The sequence below is a fragment of the Heloderma suspectum genome, chromosome 2 (genome assembly GCF_057233095.1).
Source record: "Heloderma suspectum isolate Gila_16-S chromosome 2, 16-S_ref, whole genome shotgun sequence".
Classification (NCBI taxonomy): domain Eukaryota; kingdom Metazoa; phylum Chordata; class Lepidosauria; order Squamata; family Helodermatidae; genus Heloderma; species Heloderma suspectum.
In genome coordinates, this window is record NC_139459.1 from 217,050,541 (window position 1) to 217,075,203 (window position 24,663).

A 24,663-nucleotide genomic window follows, 5' to 3' on the forward strand; every position below is an offset into this window, starting at 1 on the left:
AGATGTCTTTAAGACAACCTCAAGTAGATAACAGTCTAATCAGTAGGAGTGCAACCCCGCCCAAGATACACACTTTTAAACACTATTTATATCAATGGGAGTGTTTAACATGGTTAACTCCCTCCCACTGCAATCAATCCAGTTTCAAAGTACTTAACTTTGAGTAGAACAGACCACACACCACATTTCCAGCAACTAAGAGTACACTGTCCAGCAGAGCACCCATGTGAACTGTATGAAGTGACTAAAATTACTTGCATTTATAGCCAACCTTGCTCTTTCTGCAGATGACTAGCGGCAACATTTTGATTCTACATGAACAGCAACTGGCCAGTTCGCATGATCAATATATTTAAATTGCGGCCTGCGTGGGGCACAATTTCAATAATTACTGACAGGGCATGGCTTGTCGTGTCGTCTGAACCCGGGTGGCATGTCTTGTTGGAGGGGGAAACAACCCTCCAACAGCCCATGGGTTATTGGAGGGTTGCTTCCCCCTTCAACAAGCCATGCCACTTGGGTTTGGATGTCATGACAAGCTGCACCCAGGCAGGGAATGAAGGAACTCATACCCCCGCACACCCGGCACATGCCATGATTTAAATAAGCCACTGTGGTTTAAATAAGCCAAGGTGGCTTATTTTGATCCTGTGAACCAGGTCATTGTCATATCTGTTTCATAGCTGCTGCTTGACAAAAATGACAAAACACATTGTTTACAGAACACAGTCAAATCATATTATGCATGTAAGTGGTCTACAGGCCAAATGCCCTTCATGAACCTGAGTGGAATTGTATGCTTTTATATTAGAATACAAATTTGTTTAGAGCCAGACATAACACTAGACATTATATATTTGCCATACATACCACTGTATGTATTTAAGTCTCACATGTGAGAATGAAAGTTCTTAAGAACTTATGTTTCCAGAAGGAAAATTCACTATTCAAACTCTTAGAACTGACCTCAGTTTCAGTTTCTGAGTATTCCTTCACTCTTCCTATAGCCACAGTGTTGCTCTCCAGGTCAGAGGTCATTCGTACCATCCAGTTTAGAGACAGTGTCACCTAAGCAATGATAAAAATGTGTCGCCGCTTTGGGAAGATGATTGTGGCTACTAAAAGTGACAGGTAGAGGAGATATTAAAAAAGAAGGCAATAGCGAAGACATAAAAGAGGAGTAGCATGGATGATCTTCGCTACTATCCTCTCTTTGATATCCCCTCTATCTCTTTCAGCTATTGCCTCCCCTCCCTCAGGAAGACAGTCAAGGAGGGGAGGGACTTGGCCTCTAAAACAGGAGTACACAACCTTTTTGGCTCTGAGGGCTGCATGTGGTGCTGGTTCAGGGGCCATACACACACACACACACAGAGAAATACACACACACACATCCCAGCAATCCTGGGATGCTTTTTCCTCACTTCTAGCAGTGATGTGGAAAGAGCAATCTATATGAGGATATCTGGGGGAGGAAGTGGAGAGTACATGTGGGGAAGACATGGGGGGAATTCAGTGTTGGCCTCAGGACACCCATGGGGGCCACAGCAAAGTTGTGCACACCTGTTCTAAACCCTGTAGCTTCCCATGCTTACAACTGCAGCATTTGAGTAGGCCTAACATTCCTCTATCTAAACATGAGGAAAACATCCAATAAACTACACCATCTTCAGTTTTCCTGAAACTTTCTAAGGGCTTATATTATACATTATCAAGAATATCACCACTTTCCATTTTCCTGAAACTTTCTAAGGCCTTATTATATATTATCATCATGAATATCACTATTTCTTATATTCCATTTAATATAAATGCATAATGGTAGAATTTATTGCTTTGCCAATTTTAATGTGTGGTCCCACTCTTACTTGGGATAGAGATTCAATCAATGTGCCTCTCTTTCCCACCAAATCAACATTCATAGCTTTTAAGGCTGAGAGGCATCATTCACATCTTTGGATCTGATGAGATGTCGTAGTATAGGTCTGAGAATTTCACAAAGCAATTTCCCCTTCAAAGATTGCAACTTTGCAGCTGAGCTATAGCAATGCACCTTTTAAAGTGAAACCCAGTCTTTCTTGTCATGATTTCAAAGCCATATATAATCTATCATGCTCTCACTAAAATTGATGGCCCCACTCCTTATTGAAAGTATGCTTAAATCCCTGATAGATTGTCCAAGCTGGTGGCTACCATAATATGACATCCTTAACTAAATGCTCTTCAGGAGAAAAGATACTGAAGATAGTGTTAAAACCTTGGCGCAGTTTCTCTTCAAATACCAAGAGGCGCTGGACAGGCAAACCTCTACATGTGCATGATCTTCTTTTCCTTAAGTACATGGTAGAGCTTTTAATACAAAAAAATTGATTGGACAAATGCCTTCATACAGCATTGGACAAATGCCTTCCAAATGCATTGGACAAATGCCTTCACACTGCAGTGTCTTCACAAAAGTTTCCCATTTATTCCGTTTTGTTCTTTATCATCTTTCCATTTTTCCTGCATTTATTTCATCCAGTGTGTTCCCTCCTCCGCCAGTTCTGCTTTCCCCCCACAACAGCAGAAACACTGCAGCAATGTGCAATTAAACCCAAGATTCTTAATGAAAATGTCACACTATAATGAGACTTCAGTTCCTCCACCTATCTTTTGAAACACACTCTATACACCTGCAGAGCATAAGACACAAAGTCCAACCAGGCCAGCACTCAGATTATTTTTACTCAATGCAGCAAAAAGGGCTACAAAAAATACAGTACAGTTCCCTACAAATTCAGCTCTAACTCCTAGCCACCTACTAAATGAGATAGATTCATAGGGTTAGAAGGGGCTTACAAGACCATCAAGTCCAACCTCCTGCTCAATGCAGGAAGCCTGATTCCCATCTGATTCTTCGTCTCCTATCCAAGTACATAGATGCATTAGCATGGAACGCAATAGAGGAAAATGCCATTTAGCCAATTCAGAAGATGGAACTAAAACTAAAATAAATATTATTTATTTATTTGTTTCGTTTCATTTCTCCACTGCCCAACAGCCAAAGCTGGTTCACAACAATAAAAACCATAAAATGCAACAAGATAAAATATAATATAAAAGTTTAAGGGCAAAAACCTATGTGTGTTTTGACAGAAAAAAAATTGACGATTCTCATAGCAGGCTGGGGCATGCTGGGAGGTAAGACATTTTTCTATCTAAGCACGCATAGGATTGCACCCTAAAAGTTTAAAACTACAGTATAAAATGAAAATCAAATAAAAATATATCAAAGCTTGGTTTCACCTGCTGGATACAATTCCAGGATAGTAACTTTTCTGATGGTTTACATCAGTGACACAAAGGTGAATCACAAAGGACATCTCTCTTCTGTAAGCTCGGATGATACTTGTTCCCATGCCAGTTTCTGAAAAATGGGAGTATTTGGGGGCCCTGCTAACTGATTCGAGCCGCTTTAATCGGCGAGAGGTAGCTACATAGAATCGCTGGCATTGTTCAGTTCAAAGGCATATAGATTAAAACACAAAATAAAACAAAAACTTATTTGACATGAACTATTAACAATGCACAACACAGTCTCAGTCTCATACCTAGGGAAGTGAAGCTATACACAATTCCAAGATGTTTTCTCCCAAAGCTCTCTTCTAAACCTCAAAACAAATTATGATGTAGCAAAATTAAAAGGTAAAGCTACATTCCCTTCCCTGTGTTTTCTCTTTTTTGAGGGTTTATGAGTTGTTGGTTTCAGTGATTTTGTATTTTATTTGGGGTTTTTTATGTTGTTGGTATTTGTTGTTGGCTGTTTACTGCATTTTGTGGATTTGGCTTTATTGTATGTGTATTTTACTGCTGTAAGCTGCTTTGAGTTTCTTTTTTGGAAAACAACAACAACAGCCAGGTAAGTTTTTAATTTAAAATAAATAAATAAAATAAATGTAGCTGTGATACTATTTGAACAGCTGCCATTATGTGGGTTGGGCCAATCATGTGAGTCCTTCCCACTCTATTGTTGTCTGGCCAGGAAGGCAAAGTAATAACCAGATGGGAAGGACTTGTTCAACTGGACCCAAGGTTAGTGCAGTACCATGGGGTGAAGCCATTGGAATGGTTCCCTCAATGCTGCAGTATCACAGGAAGAGGTTCTCAGAAACCCCAAATTCTGTACAACTCCATACACTTCCATCAGAATGATCCATAGTAATGAGAAATCAACTAGTCAAGGTTTCTATAATGTCCTTTGAACACAAGACTTGCAATGCCTTACTAAATGCTGCTGCTGAGCTTGTTCAGCCCGTCTGTTTGCTGTCTGCATGACTCTGACCCAATGTCTCAGGGAAAGCTTTTAACACCTTCCCCAGTTTATACCAATGCCAATTAGCATAACATGTGAACAAAACCATCAGTGGAAATGCATCATAAAGGGGAACAGCCAGAAACATCTGTAGCATCAGTATGAAGTGCTGGTTCACACCTGAATGTGTAAACTGACTCCACAGAAGAGCATTGTGTAAGAGGAGACATCCAGGTTTCATCTCAGATGTTTGATTTGTGATGCCTAAAACTCATCTAAGCTACCAGTCCTGCTGCAGTCTTCCCATGCATGCATAAAAGAGCATTTGGTTAGGATTTTTTAGGTGTTGCAATCTAAGTGCAGCACACAAATGAAACCTTTCCGCCCCATCCTCTGTGCTACACCTACCAGCCAAGTGTTTTACCTGGAGTAATTAATCTGGTTTCCACACAGTTTGGATCAAGTTCATCATGCGACAAGAAGTGCTGAATCCTCTTCAGAGAAACACTTGCCTGGGGAACACACACACACACACACAGTCATTTTAATGAGAAAGAACAATTTGTGCATTCGGCCTAAAAGGTGGTACAGGGAGGGCAGCATCTTGTGCATTCCCTGTGCGTGGATTAGGGAGGTTATTAGCCTGACCCTCAGATGGCTTTGGTGGTGCAATGGGTAGCAGCTAATCCATGTCATTAACCTTCTGTCTTCAGACACAGCATAACAAGATTTGACCCAGGCTGAAATTATACACACCAGCGGCAGGTTCACTTGGGGGCAGTCCCAGGTTTAAGCAATGATGTATAAAGCAGGATCTGTGTATGTGTGTCTGATTTTAGAGCATTTTAGTGCAAGAGTGGGAGTGCTAAGCTCTCTTCCTACAGGCCGCTTCCTCCTCCAGTTATGATCTCTATCCCACTCCTAGTCCTTTTCTCTTCAGCAAAATACTTGCTTCCAATGCTGCAAGCAAGCTTGGCTGAAAGAAAAGCACGGAGGTGGATAGGAAAGCAAGGGGTGACTGTGAAGACAATTCAGCTCGGCTCCCCTGTGGGCCTCTTCTGCTCTAAAAATTGGATTCCCATCCCCATCTTATATTTATTTATTTGTCTATTTACATTTATGTCTCATTTTCCCATTTAAAACCTGTTAAGCAGCTAACAAACAATTCAGATCAAATACAAAATATACAAATTGCAACATAACCAAAACAGCAAACTAAAAGTAATTAATAGCAGCAAATAATACAAATCCACACCACAGCCATCATACATTTCCAAAAGCCCTTCAGAGCTTCATTAACCAATCACCAAAAGCAAAACAGGGAGGATCGAGGCACATCGTTGAGGCACAGGGAGGGAGTTCTACAATGTTGGGACCGCCACTGAAAAGGCCCTGTTCTGTGTGGCTGCCCACTGGACTTTAGATGGAGTAGGCAGACACAGCAGAACCTCTGAGGAAGATCTCAATGTGACAATGTAGCAGCTGTAAAATTGGTGTAATGTTCTCATATGGGAGAAGGAGGATCTTCAAGTCTTCAGGACCTATACCACTTAGGGCAGCTTTTCTCAACCTGGTGCCCTCCACATATTTTGGACTTCAGCTCCCATCAGCCTCACCCAGAATGGCTAATGGTCAGGAAAGCTGGGAGCTGAAGTCTAAAACATCTAGAGGGCACCAGGTTCTAGACGGAAGGCTCTCTTAGAGCTTTCAAGTTTAGGACCAGCACTTTGAAGAGCACCCAGAAACCAACTCAGAGCTAATGTAGCTGTTGTAAAACTGCTGTAATGTGCTCCGTGGCCCACTCCAGTCAACAGTCTGGTGGATACATTCCATACCAACTAAAGCTTTTGAACAGTTTTCAGAGGCAGCCCTACACAGAGCTCCTTACAGAATTCCAGTTTGGGTGTGCTCAAGGCATACATTGCGGTGGCCCCTATATGACTCAGGCATTGGATTTAAACCAACAGGACCACCGTGGTCATGTCTACTTCGGCCCAGATGCCCACTCCCAGAATCTTGTTTGCATTCGGGGGGGGGGATTCTTTTTTTTAAGGACCAGCACCATTCTTACCTGTGCAACATTGCTAATAACCTGGGGCAGCATGTTGAGTGGAAACCTTAGAAGATTAAACAAGGAGAGAGACACAAAGGCTTTCTCTGCATCAAGGATATTATTTTCATCCACAGTGACAAAGACAGCAAAGGTGGTCAGGGCAACCTGGAAGCCAGAAAAATATATTGAGTAAGCAACACCAGCTGGCTTAATTTTTTAAGAGCAGTAGCCTAACTGGAAATTTAAGAACAAAACGTAATAGCCTGGGCTGGATAATTAGCTTCAGTTGTTTGTTATGCTGATGTGCTACAGAAGAAGAAAGCATGGCACCATTCCAGGGAAGTGCAAATATAATACCAAAGAATACAAGCAATATCACCTCCAGCAGGCGTACTTCATAACAACAACTAAGTATTCTATAATTCAGGGTCACACTCTGAATCCAATTGGCGGTAGTTCCAGGACAGACAGAAGAAAGCATTTCTTGACACATATGTAGTTATGTTATGGAATTCACTGCCACAACGTGCTGGGGGTGGCCACTAGCTCAGATGACTTTTTAAAAGGATTATACAAATTCATGGAGGGGAGGCCTATCAATAGCTGTGAGTCATGACAGCCAAACCATGGGCTTCCACGTTCAGAGGCCAGATACTTTTGAACATCAGATGCTGGGGACAATCGGCAGGGGATCACTTTCTCCATTATGCCCTTGCTTATGAGCTTCCCACAGGTATCAGTCTAGTCACGGTAGAAGGCAGAGTACTGAAGAAATATAAGGCTGTCTTCCCCATCACGACACCCTCCAGATCTTTTTAACTACAACTCCCATCAGTTCTGACCATTGGCCATGTTGGCTGGGGCTGATGGGAGCTGTAGATCCAAACATCTGGAGGGCACCAGGTTGGGGAAGGCTGATACAAGGTATACCAATAAATCTTACCAGAAATGGTGCACTGATCCACGCAAATGTTGACAAAGACCTGAGGTAGGCGGATTTCCTCAAAACACAGAGTTCATTCTTTCGTATCTTTAGCGCTTTTTCTGCAAAGGATGGTTCCCATGCACGGAGCTTGAGTGCTTTTATGCCACTTAGAATTTCATTAGTTAGCTTAATGCACAAGTCTTTGTAGTGCATCTGTTCCACCTAAAGGATTTTAAAGGACATAATTAGCCAGAAGGCCCCACCCTTGCCCTGACCCCTCCCAACAGCGAAGACAGCCTCAGCTACCACCATCACCAGCAGTGCCAACAGGGCTGGACTGCAATGGCAGCAGCTGGTCCCCTCTCCGCCTCCGCCGCCTCGCCTGGCCCACCTCACTGGGAAAAGGAAGCGCTGCAGCAGCTGGCCGGGCAGGTGTTCAGGTCCCGCAGTGTGTGATCTGAACAAATCAGATGCTGCCTTTGGGGAAGGACATGGACAAGAAGGGCATGGGAGCAATACAAAAACTGCCCTTTCACTGCTCCTGTGCCCTCATTGGCTGTGTCCCCTCCAAAGGCTGTGTGTGATTAGTTCAGATCGCTGCTACTGAAATCATATGGAAAAATAATTTTCTTCTAAGAAGGTGCACTGCGGGGCCTGCACACTCACCCAGCTGGCTGCTGCATGCTTCCTTTTGCCAGCAAGGCTAATCAGGAAGCAGGGGGGAGGAGGGGGAGGAGGAGGAGGAGGAACAGCAGCCTCCGCCACCAGCTAAAACAAAAGGAGGCCGGGCTGGGTGGCAAGATTATGGCAGCAAAGCGTGGGGCAGGCAGTGTGCAAGGGGAGGGCCCATTGGGAACACTAGGCCGAGGGCCTACTGGAATCTGGCGTGGCCCTGCTGTGCATCCACCAGTGGAACAGGCAGAATGACTTCCCCCTCCCTACCGGCAGTCCCCTGTGCATGCACCCCCACAAAATATCTGCTCCAGAGGGTTGCCCTTTGGAGCACATTTGGGGGGCCCACAGGAGATAGGTGAAGAAGGTAAACGCTCACTGAGCAAGTAGAAGTTGTCCATGAGATCCTAGATATAGCCCGATTGATTTATTTCTTAAATTATCCATAGTTACCCACACTGGCAACTCCAGAGTTAAAACGATCAGAGGCAATAACCCTGGGAAAGACTTCTGCCTGAAACTCTGGAGAATGGCTGCCACTTAGGTTAGACAGCACCAGGTTCCATATACACTGTAGCATGCTGCCATTTGGGTTTGTATCACAAAACATTCAAATCTGCAAGGAAGAACTACCAATTTTATGTGGACTTTTCCTCCCACTGGCCTCAGTCAGTGTCATACAGGACAATTTTCAAATAAGTTTGATGTAATGTGTGAAGCATAAACTTCAGTCACTAGAATATACAGTGCCTATTCCTTCTGTTTACAGAACAAAGCTGAGATCAGCCTAACCTTCTGCGTGTCTGTCTCCCGTGCAGATAGTCCTATCATCATAAAGGAATATAAAAGCCATAATCACTCACTGAGGTGCTCTTCTGTACTCTTTCGTCACATCTCAGTCCTTACTTATTTTGTAGGAGCCCCTGTTAAGCAGTTGATGCAAGGAATGTGGTTTCTATTTATTGTTTACGTTTGCTTTAAAAAGGGGGTAAGGCATCAAGCAGCATCAAGTAATTCACCAAAAAAAACCTACCTTTCACTGAATGCCTTTTAACATGTGCTCTCGTTCAACTGACAACCCACAAAAAGAATAGCATTTGTGAAGCAGAGAGAGTGAGGAAATAAGAAACAGCAAGAGCTGTGCAATGCTCAACTTAAGTGAAATGCAATGCAGTTAATGAGCAGCACCAATTTAGGATACTAAAATAAAAATACCAGCTTTGGAAAGCTCTCCCAAGGAAGGTTCACCTGGCACCCACACTTCTATCTTTTCAGAGCCAGGCTAAGACTTTGGCTAAGATTGTGCTCTGAGGCTTTTAAGAAGTATTTTAAAGTCTTCTAAAGTCTTTCAAAGTCTTTTGTATTTTTAGAGTTTAAGTTCTATTATTTTAGTCACTGTGATATAGGTGTAACTTTTTTATCTGATGGTCATTTTAGCTGTGTTGGCATGTTTATTAGTCTTACACTGTTGTTGTTATTAAGTTTTGTACAATCCCTTGAGAAATTTGAATGCCTCCACACTGGGGGCATTCAAGATGAGGCTGGACAGGGATGCTCTGACTTGGATTCCTGCATTGAGCAGGGGGTTGGACTCGATGATAAGGGATTATAAGGGATTATAAGGCCCCTTCCAACCCTACTATTCTATGATTCTATGATTTAGAAGGTGTTTAATAACTTAACCTGGGATTCCTAAACCCTCACCATAACATTAACATGGGTTGGTGACAATATCTGCCAGTGAGATTGGGTGCATAGGATTGCTTAACCCTTACGTCTTTCACCAGTTCTGAATTCTGACAGCCTCCCAGGAAAGGTTTGTCTGGTCCCTTCTCTGCTCACTTTCAAGCCTGCATTAAAACTCTTATTTCGGTGGGCATTTTTGTAAAAGTTCAAGCTACTAATTAGAAACGTTTTAGTGCTGCTGACGCTGTGGTGCTTTTAAGATCGTATCTTAGATTTTATTTGTTACTGTATGTTTTAACCTTGAACGCCAGGTCGAGGCAGGTGTGTCCCAGGCAGAAGATAATCAAGATGATGTTGAGGAACACCAGACAAGGTCAGGAATTAGACGCAAGTAGTAGGCTCAGGAAAAGCCTCAATGAAAAGCAAAGATCCAGGGGTAGGCAAGCAGCTGCATAGGAAGCTGCCTTATACCGAGTCAGACCATGGGTCCCCCTAGCCCAGTATTGCCAACACGGACTGGCAGCAGCTCTCCAAGGTTACAGGCAGGAATTACCCCAGCCCTACCTGGAGATGCCAGGCATTGAACCTGAGACCTTCTGCATGCAAAGCAGGTGCTCTGCCACTGAGCTGTGGCCCCTCCCTGAAGCAGAGCTCTCCGCATGGCAGTCAGGTTGCTCCAGGGACGAAGATGCCTGAAACCTCTTCCTGCTTCCTGAGACTCAGCCAGGCAATCAAGAGGCAACACTAGAGGTTACCTACCTGGAATGCTCTGGTTTTCATGGCAATCACAGCATTGAACGGGATGAGCAAGACCATCACAGCAACTCCGGCCAGCACGGACGGCCCTAAAGCCTTTAAAGGGTGCAAGACACATCAGTTATCATTCTGCTCTCCTGCATTAAAAGAAGCTGGAAATTACAATTCTCCACTCTCCAGTAAAACCTAGATGGCTAAAGGTGCCTGAATAGATTTCAACGAGGGACGTGAGAACCTCGGGCACCTCTGCATGCTCCCCATGAGCCCTCTCCTTCTCTTTCCACTACATACTCTGAGGGTGGGAAAGGTGTGGAGAACACTGGGATGCCAAGACTGTGAGGGTTTTTTGATGGGCTTTCTTTTGTTTGTTTGAGCCAATACAGCACAGGTAAAAACGGCTCCTTGGCTGCTTCTCACTGGCACTGTAAATAGAAGCATGTTGACAAAAACAAAATAGTGTGATTATGACCTGCTTGGCAAATGTGCCCGTTTGTGTCAGGCAAAGTACTGTACAGGGAGAAGAGCAGACCAAAAGTGAACCTGCCCAGCTGCTTTCCAGTTTATCGGAGATCTCTTTTGTGGAGCTAAGGGAAACAGAAGATTGTAATGTTCTACGGCAGCCTTGAAAATGAAGTTTCGCGTGATGATTTCCTACCCTCCCGGGCCCATCTCTCGGATGCTTCTCTCACATACTCCTGTTATGGCGCTTTAAATCTGAAGGCACTGTAACCCACCTGTGGGCCTCCAGTTCTGTGTTCTCAGTTAATCACTTGCTCACACAGAGCATTTTAAATGAAGGAGGTGGGGTTCAACCCATTCTGGCCTGGCTTGCACTCCTCCTGAAGGATCAGGTTTCCATCCTGGAGAGGCTGGCCAATCCTGCCCTGTCCCTGGAGGCCTTAGTGGCTTCCGTGACCTGGAGCACCTTTTACCAGCTTCAGCTGGTGTGCGAGCTGCATCCTGAACACATAGGCTGGCCACAGCTCACCATGCTCTGGGAACTCCTCCAGGTTTGATGACTGCAATGCACTAGTCCTGGGGCTCCATAGAAAGCCGATTCAGAAATGTCAGAATATAGCTGCACATCTGCTAACTGAGACCAGCTGGTGGGAAGCTCTCTCACCCATTTGGCAACAACTTCACTGATTACCAGGTTGTTTCCAAGCTTAATTCTAAACACTGATGCTTGCTGTTAAAAACCTTCTGTGATTAAAAATACAATGTGAAGTACCAGAAGGAACACCATCTCCCCCACAAACCTGCTTGCATTTCAAGCATTTCAAGCATATTATCTTTATGACTGTTCTTGCGCCTTTCAGATGTCACATTGATGTAAGCATGGAACACTTTGCTCTGCTAAGTCCAAAAATATGGTCTTCTGTATTAGAGAACTTTAAATGGAAAACCCTCTTTATAAAATTCATATTATGGATTGGTTTGCGTGTTACTACCACCATCACCACATGGAAACCACTTTAAACAGCACTATCCTATGTATGTTTACTTGGGAGTAAGTACCACTATGTCTAGCTGTTCAGCATAGTGGTTCATTGTGCAAGTTTCTCCACATTATTCAAGCAAATATATGTCAAAAGCCTGGTACTCATAAAAATAATGGGCTTCTATTATGCTTTGTATTATTATTATTAGCCATTCAGTTGAGTACACAAACAGAAGTACACTCATATACAGTACAATCTTGTTTATTCAGATAGCCTGGGGATCTTGCAAAACATCTGAAAAATTAGAGGGTTTGGCACAAAAGGGAGGTACTTATGAGGATTTCACAAGCAGCTGTGGCAGGGATACTGAGAGTACCACATGTCATGTACAGCACATCATGCACATATAAACAGGTGCACAATGTATAACACACCAAATGAGAGATCCACTTCTTATGTACATGTATTGGTTAACTTTACACAACACTGTTCATCTGGTTATTCAGGAAGCATTAATTCAAGAATTGTTTTCAGCTGCTTCATATTCATTTAGCTTTTACACAAACAGTTTTAAGCACATCTTATTACTATAAAAAAGTATGATGGCAAATGATCATTCCTCCTAAACTGTGGACAATACCATATAGCACAAGTCAGTCCTTCAGCGGTCCTGAACATGCCTGCGTTTGGACTAAGTTTGCATCTTACAGATACGCTAAACACTCAGCAAGATGGCAATCAAGTTCTGGGTAGGTAATAAAATAGGCCATGTTGGGGAAATATACAGCACAAAAGCAGAACCAAGGGCAATTTGGACTACACGTAAAAATATTTTTTTTTAAGCACTAGATAATTAGATCCAGCTGGGAAAAGGGTTAGGATTAAGTAATAGTGCCTGACAGAACTGAGAAAACGCAGGCGGAGGACAGTTCTGGAGCTGGCTGCTTGGAGTGGACAAACTGGAGACTGGAGCTGAGAGCTAGACTTAAGGATCCCTAAGTATTAAAGGATCAGTGCGGCAAATGACTAGCAGTTCCTGTATGCATGGAATGTGGATTATTTCGATGAGCGAACTGTAAATAGCAGATCACAAAGAAGAAACAGAGAATCTGCACATGCAAGATTAGAGATGGTTGAGAACGATAAGCCTTTTGCAGAAGTACCCTGTCCAGAGCCTGTGATTTGAGGCCTCCCTCTCCCTTGCTCCCCATATCCAGTCCATTCATGTTGCTTCTCCTGAATTTTCAGCATTGTGAAAAAACCACCTTGCCTTCCTGTTGCCTCAGCAAAATCTCTGGTTCATGTTTGGATCATCCACCAGCTTCACTCTTTCAACCTTCTCTCTAATTTCCCCACAGTTGCACCTGAGACCCCTCACCTCTGTCCAGAACTCTGCTGCCAAAGTCCTTCATCTCTCTAGTCATTCTGACCATGTGCCATCCCTGCTTAAGTGGCTACCCTGGCTTCTGGTCTGCTTTCAGATTCAGATTTCTCACCCTTACGTTCCAAGCCCTCCATTTCCCTGTGCCCTCACTGCACACTGCATCCCTTTGTGCTCTCACATTCCTATATATCCCTGCCCTGCCCGTGACTTTCACTCGTCCAGTTCAGCCATGCTTAGCCATCCACAGGACTCCTGCTTCTTCAAGTGACTCCTCCCTTCCTATTCCTGGAATTGCCTTTTTGAACACCGTTGTGTGGCCACCTCTGTCTTTCCCTTTAAATCCTGCCTCAAAACCCATGTTTTCCATGGTGCCTTAGCACAGGGGTGGGGAACGTCAGGCCTGGGGGCCAAATCCAGCCCTCCAGGGTTCCCCAGATGGTGACACCCCCTTCCCTAGGGCTTAGATCCTGGCAGCAAGAGCCTCAGGCTACAATATACAGGGATTTTTGCACTTTCTGCCCCACCCCTTTTGCCTTTCTCCTGCTTCCTTTACCTTTGGTCCTACCCATCACTGGAATGTGGACCCCAAGGGCTTCTCCAAAACTGAATTTGGCCCTCCAGCTGAAAGAGGCTCCCTGCCCCTGCTTTAGCAGAACCCCTTAGTCTCCATTTCCTGCGGAAACTAAACATTACTTTAAATCTGTCTCCAACAGCTATGACTTTCCCCCCATCTTTACTCCACATTTGGCACAGGGTGCCCAATCCAGGTCTTAAGTGCCCCCCTACCCCACATGCGAGGGTTCTGATCCAGACAGGGGGTCCTGCACCTATTCTAGAGTTAAAATGGGGGGAAAGACGTCACTGCTAGACACACATTTAAAGTGATGTCTGTTTTGGCCCTAAGCCCGAGTTTGTGTAATTGAACTGAACGCACACCCATCCCCAGTCTGCCCTTGCCTCCGTTTTTCTTCCCCCTGTTGCCTCGCCAGTGTCAAATGTTAGACTGTAAGCTTCTTGGGGCAGGGGACTGTCTAGGGATGTCAGAGAATTCTGCCATGGATCTCAGTGAGGCCGAATGCCAGTGCATTCAGCCCCCCGAACTCCATGGCGGAACAGCCTGCCACCCCCTCGCCCCCCTGCGGATCTCCCCCTGGACAAGACTTACCTGGGGCGGATGTTCTGGATGGCGGTGGCTCCAGTGGTGGCTTCGGTGGAGGCGGCGGCTGGTCTTCCGACCGGCTGCCGCCACCACCGCCACCATTTGCAGTCCCCCCCAATTAACTACGTAAATAGTTACGTAGATGAAGACGGTGAAAATAAAGGGGAACACAAATAGCGTCCGCTACGCTATTTGCGTTCCCCCTTAGTTTCGCCGTCTTAGTTTACGAAAATATTTACGTAGACTAAGAAAACCAAATATAGGGAACACAAATGGCAGCGGCCGTAGCCGCTGCCATTTGCGTACACATTTTTGTTTTTTGTTTTTAACCCAGACGTGATAGGCTACATAAGTCTTTACGTAGCCTATCACGGCTGAATACAGGGACGCAAACGGCGGCGGCTACAGCCGCCGCCATTTGCGTCCCTGCTAGCCAGCGGCTGGATGTCCGGCTGCTGGCGGAGCCGGCCGGCGGCTCCACGGAATGTCCGTGGAGCAGAGCCAGCCGGCCAGGATTCTGGGGGGAGGGACAGAGTGCCCCCCCCCAGCAGAACCTGGAGGAGCCAGGTAAGGGGGGTTTCGTACATCCCTAGGACTGTCTCGTTGTCGTTACCGTATAAAGCACCACACACACTGATGGCACAGGAATATTAAATAATGATGATGATCTGACTAAATATGCCACAATTCTCCCAGGGAGATTATTCACGTTCCGTTTGCTTCAAAAGGCGCTTTGTTAGACTGTCAACTACTTCAAGATATTGCTTACATTAAAAGGGATAGGAAATGTAAATAGGCAACATGAAACACACATTTCCAAGTCCGGTTCAAAAGCTCTCAGTCACTATTATTAAACTTCTCTGTTTCACTATTACAGCTAGACTTTGTTCTGCATCCTAGAGTAATAAAGGAACTGGCAGAAGAACTCTCAGAACCGCTGTCTATTCTCTCATGGAGGACGGGGGAAGTGCCAGATGACTGGAGGAGGGCTAATGTTGTCCCTATCTTCAAAAAGGGTAAAAAGAAGGAACCTGGGAACTACAGACCAGTCAGTCTGACATCAATCCCTGGGAAAATTCTGGAGCAGATGATAAAGCAATCCATCTGTAAGCATCTTGAAAACAATGCAGTGATTACTCGAAGCCAACATGGATTTGTCAAGAACAAATCCTGCCAGACGAATCTGATCTCATTTTTTTATCAAGTAATCTCCCTTGTGGACCATGGGAATGCTGTTGTCAAAGAGCTCCCTGGCAGCCTCTTTCAGTCTACTCCAATAGCCAACTCAAGACACAGATGAAAGGATTCTTTTCAAAGCTTTAATCCTTTTACAGCTTAATGACTGTTTCAGATGCTAATCACCAGTGACTAAAGCAAGGTACAGCAGAGTGGTCTAAACTTCAAATAGGCAGTTGATCCCCATTTGAAAGAGAGTCACTTGAAAACCCAGAACTTATGGGCTAGGGAGAGATCCTCCCTCTTTCCCTTGGGTCCATGGGAGGCGGCCGTTGCTTGCGTGCCAAACGGGCGCTACACCTCCTTTCCGCACCCTCCATCGCTCGTCACTCTCTGTGTCTGCGTCGAGCATCTAGTAAGCCTCGTTCTCGCACTTTCTCACTGCTAGGATCACTATCTACCTCAGAAATGCCAGCAGGAGGAATCTCTGCCAGCTGCTGTGCCTGTGAGGGATGAGCTGGCTCCTCTCCCATGGATAGCTGTTCCTCCTCAGAATCAGAACTGCTCTGGAGCTCTATGGGCTCAGTTTCCACCCTGACAGCTGTAGACATAATATACCTTGACTTCAGCAAAGCTTTCGATAAAGTGCCCATGATATCTTGATGAGCAAACTAGCTCAAAGTGGGCTAGATGAAACAACGATCCAGTGGATCCATAGTTGGCTACAGAATCGGACTCAAAGAGTGCCTATCAATGGGACCTTCTCAAACTGGGGAGAGGTAATGAGTGGGGTACTGCAAGGCTCAGTCCTGGGCCCAGTGCTCTTCCACATTTTTATTAATGACTTGGAGGAGGAGGTGCAGGGAATGCTGATCAAATCTGCAGATGACACAAAATTGGGCAGGATAGCTAATACTTTGGAAGACAGAAACAAAATTCAAAGTGATCTTGATAGACTGGAGCGCTGGGCAGAAAACAACAGAATGACATTTCATAGGGATAAATGCCAAGTTCTGCACCTAAGAAAAAGAAACCAAATACACAGTTACATGATGGGGGATACGTGGCTCAACAATACTACAAGCCAGAAGGGTCTTGGAATTGTTGTCGATCACAAGCTGAATATGAGCCAACAAGGTGATGTGGCTGTAAAAAAGGCAAATGCCATTTTGGGCTGCATTAATAGAAGCATAGCTTCCAAATCCAGGGAAGTACTAGTTCCCCTCTACTCAGCACTGGTTAGGCCTCATCTGGAGTACTGTGCCCAGTTCTGGGCACCACACTTTAAGAAGGATGCAGACAAACTGGAGCGGGTTCAGAGGAGGGCAACAAAGATGATCAGGGGACTGGAAACAAAGCCCTATGAAGAGAGACTGAAAGAACTGGGCATGTTTAGCCTTGAGAAGAGAAGGCTGAGGGGAGATATGACAGCTTCAAGTACTTGAAAGATTGTCACAGAGAGGAAGGCCAGGATCTCTTCTTGGTCATGCCAGGGTGCAGAACATGGAATAATGGGCTCAAGTTACAGGAAGCCAGATTCCGGCTGAACATCAGGAAAAACTTCCTGACTGTTAGAGCATACGACAGTGGAACCAATTACCTAGGGAGGTGGTGGGCTCTCCCACACTGGAGGCGTTCAAGACGAGGCTGGACAGCCATCTGTCAGGGATGCTCTGACTTGGATTTCTGCATTGAGCAGGGGGTTGGACTTGATGGCCTTGTAGGCCCCTTCCAACCCTACTATTCTATGATTCTATGCCCAATCCCACCAGTTCCATTACTATTTATACTGGAGTGCAGCAGAGTCGACTCAAGTCATCTTGTTAATAATGTGATGGCTTGTTTTTCTTTACCAAAAAGCTGCCCTGGGAAGGTGGGAGGTCAGACTGGGGCTGCAAGAGGGAAGGAGGGGGCTTTAACACTGTACTGCTGCTACAGTCCTGATCTAGACTGCCTCCCTCCATGGCTGCTATTTAGTAAAGAGAAAAAAACCAAGCATGCAAGGGCCCGTCACATGATTAACACCACATTTGGTTTGGCCCTACCAGAGACAATTCCTGCCTCCACCTGGCTATGCAAGAACAGCCATCGGTTCTTACCTTTCTGTAGATCATCCCTACGATGCCCGTTCTCAGCCTCATTCCAGTAACAAAGCAGTACTGGAAATGCTGGTGAAGGATTATCATCTGCAGCACAGCACAGAAAAACACAGAAAAACATCAAAGCCGCAATCAGATATCCCCACCACAAGGGAGCACTTTTATTCTTAATGAAGCCAATTAACATGCTGTTTAAGAAGAAGATTGAAATAAATAGACAACAAGGGGAAAAATACTGAGATTAGTGGGGCGGAGCACAACACAACACTTCCTTTCACCCACAGCAAAGTAGCAGGACTTCTTAAGGACCCATTCAAGGCATTGTTCTGGGTGTGTGCCAGACTCTATTTTCATTTCAAAGAAGGAAAGGGCCACCTCAGACATTTTATTTGTCATTTTCTGTTTAAAAAAGTAAAGCGGAAAACACCTCCATGGGGCAAATGTATGTGCGTGCGTGCACGCGGCAACTTGTATGTAGATCAACGCTGCAAGCGCAGACCAATATGTGTGGCAATCGCACCCATGCATTTCGTTGTGCCAAATGGAGGGTACTGCTGCTGAGAAGCTGAAGTATGTCTATATGGGAGCTTCCCATATTTACCACTCAGCGTTTCCAGGCCAAAATTAGAAATACATAAACCACAACCGGAGAAAAAATATGACCTATTTCCTCACTGACATCTATCCTCCCCAGGGGCGGCAATTCTCCCCTGCAGCTCCCTATATCTGCCACGTGGATAGGCAAGGAATCAGCACAGGCTACACATGGGTGTCATGCAGCTGGTGTAGACGGGTACAATAAATGGGCAGACCCAAGAGCTAGAACTAAACCCAATCCTGTGTGCCTTAAACTATGGCGTCTTCTGTATCTATTCACTAATGGATCATCCAAAAGGAACATGACTATTATCTTATGCATGAAAACCAATGGGAAAATGGAACTCACCTTAACAATTGCAGGTTGACAAAAGACAACAGATCCTGGATCAGTTTGAAGAAGGAGCCAATTAAGAAGTAAGGGCCAAAGGTCTGGAGTAAGGCTTTGAGAAAGGACAGCTCTTTCTGCTTTATGTTACCACTTAACAGGATTTCCGTTTCCTGCAGGCCGTCACCAATGTGGTTCGTCACGTGGTTAGAGCTTTTTGTATAGGATACATCTTTTTTCCTAGGACAATGAAACATCTTATTACAGCAGGTTGAAAAGAGGAGCTCAGTTATAAATGTTGACTATATATTTCAGAGAATAAGCTGGAGTGCTGTAGCAATCTTTGGCCTCAAACATAGCCTTGCTAGACATATTTCTGAGGTAACAGTAAGCTACTTCAATAGGATACAGGGCCACCATTTTATTACCCAGAAGCAGAGAGTTGTTTGCTCCCAGAAAATAGGCAAATTAACCAACCACTCAAGCTTCAGCTTAAAGCACTGCCTGTGTTAAAAACATTCATTCATTTATCGTATTTCCATAATGCCCAATTGCCAAAGCGCTCTGGGGAGTTCACAGCGTGGTGAAATATAAAACCTTTAACATTCAAATATTTAAAACAATTCAAAAATAAGTTAAAAACAATTAACAATAACACTACCGGGACCTGATAAAAAAGAAGTCCCATCTTATGCTGTCAAATGCCTGGGACTAGGGGACCCTCTTAACCTGGCACTGAAAAGATGACATGTTGGTGCCAGGCAGACATCACTGGGGAGAGCATTCTACAGTCAGGGGCCACCACGAAGAAGACTCTCTCCCTTGCTGCCATCCTCCAAACCTCCCTCGGAGGAGGCATTCGGAGGAGGGCCTCAGATGTTGGTTGTAGTGTATGGGTACGCTCATATTAGGAGAGGTGCTCCATCAGGTGCTGCAGTCCTGAGCTGTGTAAGGCTTTATAGCTCAAACCCAGCACCCTGAACTGGGCTCAGAAACATACAAGCCACCAATGTAGTCAGGTAAGAATCAGTGCTATACGCTCAGACCTTCTGCCCCCTGCTATCTATCTGGCTGCCACATTTTGCAGACGCTGCAGCTTCGGAATGGTCTTCAAAGGTAACCCTACGTGCAGCACATTGCAGTAATCTAACTTGGAGGGTTCCAGAGCATAGACTACTGAAGCCAGGTTATCCCTGTCCAGACAGGGGCACAGCTGGGTCACCAGCTGAAGCAGGCACAAGGGATTCCATGCCAGTGAGGTCACCTGAGCCTCAAGTGACCATAATACCTCCAGGAGCACCCCACAAGCTACAGACCTGCTCCTTAAGGGGGACAGCAACTCCATCCAGAACAGGATGAACACCTTCCATCTGGTGAGAACCACCCACAAACAGCATCCCTGTCTGGTCTGGACTCGGCTTCAGTTTATTAGCCCTCATCCAGTCCAGTGTTGCAGCCAGCCACTGAGCTAGCATTGTGTTTTAATGCATGGCAGCTGAATATTTAAGTTAAGGCAGCAGATCTGGAATCTGTTCTCCATTTTCACAAAACAGTCATGTGAAATATGTCTACAGTCACGCTTCTTGGTGCATTCAGCTGCAGAAATTTCCATGCCAACCTATCAGATGAACTGATTGACTGCAGGCCTGGCCAGTTCATGTAGGAAAGGCTAGGAAGATTAAATGATTTTAAATGTTACCGGAAACCTTTGACAGAAAGCTGTAATCTAAAGCTCTGCACCTCCTCATCCAAGTCATTAATAAAAATGTTGAAGAGCACTGGGCCCAGGACTGAGCCCTGCAGTACCCCACTCATTACCTCTCCCCAGTTTGAGAAGATCCTACTGATAAGCACTCTTTGAGTCCGATTCTGTAGCCAACTGTGGATCCACCGGATCATTGTTTCATCTCTTTTCTAACCCACAAGCAGGGCATAACCACAACAGCATGCTGCCACCCATGTTCCCCAGCAACTGGTGTACATAGGCTCACTGCCTCTGGTATTGGAGGTAGCACAGGGCTGTCAGAACTAGTAACCATTGATAGCCTTTTCATAGAAACATAGAATAGTAGGGTTGGAAGGGGCCTATCAGACCATCGAGTCCAACCCCTGCTCAATGCAGGAATCCAAGTCAAAGCATCCCTGACAAGTGGCTGTCCAGCTTCATCTTGAATGCCTCCACTGTGGGAAAAGTTTTCCTCCAGGAATTTGTCCAACTCCCTTTTAAAGCCATCCAAATTGGTAGCCATCACTGCATCCTGTGACAGCAAATTCCAAAGTTTAACTATGCGCTGTGTGAAGTACTTCCTTTTATCTGTCTTGAATCTCCCACCAATCAGCTTCATAGGATGACCCCGGGGTCTAGTATTTTGAGACAGGGAGAAAAATGTATCCCTATCCACATTCTCCACACCATGTATAATTTTGTAGACCTCTATCCTCTCCCCCTCCCTCCTTTTTTCCAAGTTAAACAATCCCAGCTGTTGTAACATTTTCTCATAGCGGAGATACTCCAGCCTGTTGTTTTAGTTGCATTTTTCTGCACTTTCCCCAGCTCTCCAATATCTTTTTTGAGGTGTGGTGACCTGAACTGTACACAGTATTCCACGTGTGGTCACACCATTGATTTGTAGTATGATATTGGCAGTTTTATTCTCAATTCCTTTCCTAATTATGCCTAACATGGAGTTTGCCTTTTTACAGCGGCCGCACACTGAGTTGACATCTTCATCGAGCTGTCCACCACAACCCCAAGATCTCTTTCCTGGTCAGTCACCGCTAGCTCAGATCCCATCACGCTATATTTGAAGTTGGGATTTTTTGCCCCAACGTGCATCACTTTACACTTGCTTATATTGAACTGCATTTGCCATTTAGATCCCCATTCTCCCAGTTTGGAGAGATTCTTTTGGAGCTCTTCACAATCCCTTTTTGTTTTAACCACCCTAAATAATTTGGTGTCATCTGCAAACTTGGCTACTTCACTGCTCGTTCCTAATTCCAGTTAAAAAGCACTGGTTCTAATACATATCCCTGTAGGACCCCACTATTTACTTCATTCCATTGGAAGAATTTACCTTTTATTCCTACTTTCTGTTCTTTAACCAGTTACTGATCCACAAGAGGATCTCTCCTCTTATTCCATGACTGCTAAGTTTACTCAAGAATCTTTGCTGAGGGACTCTGTCAAAAGCCTCTTGGAAGTCCAAGTAAACAATGTCTGTCGGATCACCCCTGTCTACATGTTTATTGGCACTCTCAAAGAACTCTAAAAGTTAGTGAGACAGGATTTACCTTTGCAGAAGCCGTGTTGATTCTTTTTCAGCAGGGCTAGTCCTTCCAAATGCTTATTAATAATGCTTTAAACCAGAACAGATGTTAAGCTAACTGGCCTGTAATTTTCTGGATCCCCCTGGATCCCTTTTTAAAAATTAGTGCTACATTGGCCATCTTCTGGTCATCTGGAAGCATTGCCCTTTGAGATACAGGTCTGTGGGGAGTTCTTCTAGTGTATAGGCTATGGCAGAAAAAAAAACTGAGTGTGAAAATTTGAGAAAAAAAGTGAAAAGGCGTGACCAACTGCCTCTCTCACAAAACATGGATGGAAAGCTGCCAAATTTGCCAGGCTGGGAGAGAATGGGTTAACTAGCAGCGAGGTCGAAATCCAGCAAGATCGGTCAAGGATTGGGGGAGATATGGATTGGGGAATATATGAGCTCTCCCCAAATCTCGTTTGCTTGTATTGAGGGAAGTCGGCTGGAGCCTTAGGAATGTTTGTCCTGAGCTGTCAGGGGTGGGTGGACTTAAAGTGGCCCTCTGGAGCCCCTGGCAGAGCAGCTTCATCCAGATCAATCAAGGCAGGGAGAGGGAATTACAGGGGCTGTACTCTGCACCTGCAGAAGGGTGGTTGATTCGCATTTTTTTGTTTCCATGGGGTTCTGACTGAATAAATACATAAAGGGAATGCATTTAAATTTGTGCTGCCATGTTATGTAACAGTGTATTTGGGCTTGGTGTGTGTGTGTGGGGGGGAGGGATTTGTAAATTGTTGCATTCTTGTGTGTGTGTTTGAAAATATAGTGCTTGGTGTAGGTGGATTCTATCCTTAATATAAATCCTTTACAACTTAGGGTGCTGCACCTTAAGATGACATGATGATGACAGAATACACATTGGCATTATTTGCTTGTGCGCGCCAAGTGCTTTTAAATGATGGGATATATATATAGCAATCCTATGTAGGTCTACTCAGAAGTATGTCTCACTGAATTCAATGGGGCTTACTCCTATGTAAGCATGTGTATGTGTGTGTGTGTGAAATGAGTTTCTTCCTCCCCCCGCCCTTTCAGTAAGTGGGCTCTGCCACAAACTGTTCTCTCTGCGTTGTTCTGGAGAAATGTCTGGGAGGGGGAGTTGGTGGGTTGAACTGTGTAGCAAATGGCTTGCGTATAAAAAAAACGCAAGGTGCCCTTGGCTCCACCCCCGGTGACTCCTTTCCATCCCACCAGTTAGACTGGTCATGAGCCTCCACTGCAGAGACCTAAGTACGAACCGCTGCAAATTGCCCCTCCAACTGCTCCCTCCAGCCTGCAGCCCCCAACCAAGCTCCCCCCCCGGAACCCCCTCCCCCCTTTTCACGGGCTGTATGCCCCTGCAGTGGGCTTCCAGAATTTAGAGGTGCCGAGATAATAAGCCAGGTCCAGGTTTGCTTACAAGGAGACTTTATTGAGTACTTACAGCACACAGGCGTACCCAATGGTTGGATTAGACGGCTTCTCTGAACAAAGAGCTGTGTGCAAGATGGGTTTTATACCATATGTGTTAGCAGTGAGGCAGCATGACAGCAGCAAGGGTTAATTAGGGTTTATCTGCAACTTTCCCAGCATAGTCTAACAATGCTTGGTAACATATTTGGCAGAAGCAAGACTATCAGAATATTCCCAGCACAGACACCTGTTGTCCCGATTCCCTTAGCCCCCCTTCACTTCAATGCCCAAACATACACAGACGAGAGGCTTCAGTCTACAGCTTTTAATCCATTACTTCACAGGGTCATACAAATGCAAATTCTCAGAGAAACTCTCTATCTACAAGGAATGCCTTCAGGGGATCCGAATGGAATTTACAAGAGTTGCCTGCTGTTTGAAGAGGGAGGCTGTCTCACTAGCCTAACTTCAAGGGGGGAGGTCCCTCTCTTCTCGTGAGGCCTCTAAGCGCAGCTGCTCATGCAAGGCCAATCAGGTAGACCATCTAATTTCCGCCCCTGCCTTCTCTCTCTTGGCTCTGTGTCTGTGCCTGGCATCTATTAGGTCAACCTCCTGTTCGCTGCCTCTCATGGGGGGGGGGGTGAGGAGGGACCTTCAAGCTCAGCCATCTGTACATTTGTAACCTGAGAAGCCGGCCTACTCATATCTGGACTAGCCTGGGAAAACACCTCCCCCATGTCTGATGGTTCTCCTTCAGAATCTGAACTGCTATCCCACTGCCTGTGCTCAGAAACACCCCTGACACCTGTAGCTTTAAGACAAACAGAGATCCACTTCCCAGGCACATCCCAGACTCTGATAAGATAAATGGTACCAGAGCTCGTTAGCATGGAATGTGCTGAGGCAGCCATATCGACCTTTGACTCATCTTACAAGCCAAGGAGCCCACTTGCAAGGAAATTGCACTTAATAATGAACCAAAGCAGAGAGCATTATGGATCTCTAAGCCTCTCTAAACTACTATTTGCTTGCTTACAGGCCTGGGGCCTTACACTGGCCCCCACCCCATACCCCCCACCACATCCCCACCCCACCCCTGGCATGAGCTCTAACCCCAGATACCCATCCCTAGCATGAGCCCCCACCCAGCAGACCCATGCATGACCTCCTTCCCAAACCAGTGCAACCAGCCTGGAGCCCCACCCCCCAGGCGTCCATCCCAGGCACAAGCCCTCACCTCCAGGCACCCACCTCCAGTATGAACTATGCCTTGGAGGGGAAATCTATTATGATTACAGTATTTTTCTGAGCAAACCCATTGTGTGTGGGGTGGGCTGATGTATCCCCATGCTCTAAATGTAGGGAAATCTTTTACGACGCCAATGTTGA

At 45.3% G+C, this 24,663-nt stretch overlaps 1 protein-coding gene across 4 annotated transcripts in view; it reads right to left on the minus strand.

Moving 5' to 3' along the window:
• LOC146354008 (multidrug resistance-associated protein 1-like) overlaps window positions 1-24,663 on the minus strand; it is a 46,283-nt gene that overhangs the window by 15,005 nt on the left and 6,615 nt on the right. For 2 of the 4 annotated variants that reach the window (XM_084837946.1, XM_084837949.1), the window contains 7 exons: window positions 18,590-18,808; window positions 17,644-17,730; window positions 10,387-10,479; window positions 7,288-7,491; window positions 6,363-6,509; window positions 4,716-4,803; window positions 967-1,068 (listed from right to left, as the gene is read on the minus strand). In XM_084837946.1, coding sequence (XP_084694072.1) covers window positions 1,028-1,068; window positions 4,716-4,803; window positions 6,363-6,509; window positions 7,288-7,491; window positions 10,387-10,479; window positions 17,644-17,730 — 660 coding nt within the window. In that variant the 5' untranslated portion in view covers window positions 18,590-18,808 and the 3' untranslated portion in view covers window positions 967-1,027. The remainder of the gene's footprint in view (window positions 1-966; window positions 1,069-4,715; window positions 4,804-6,362; window positions 6,510-7,287; window positions 7,492-10,386; window positions 10,480-17,643; window positions 17,731-18,589; window positions 18,809-24,663) is intronic. The other 2 variants (XM_084837950.1, XM_084837948.1) reach the window with 1 other exon arrangement.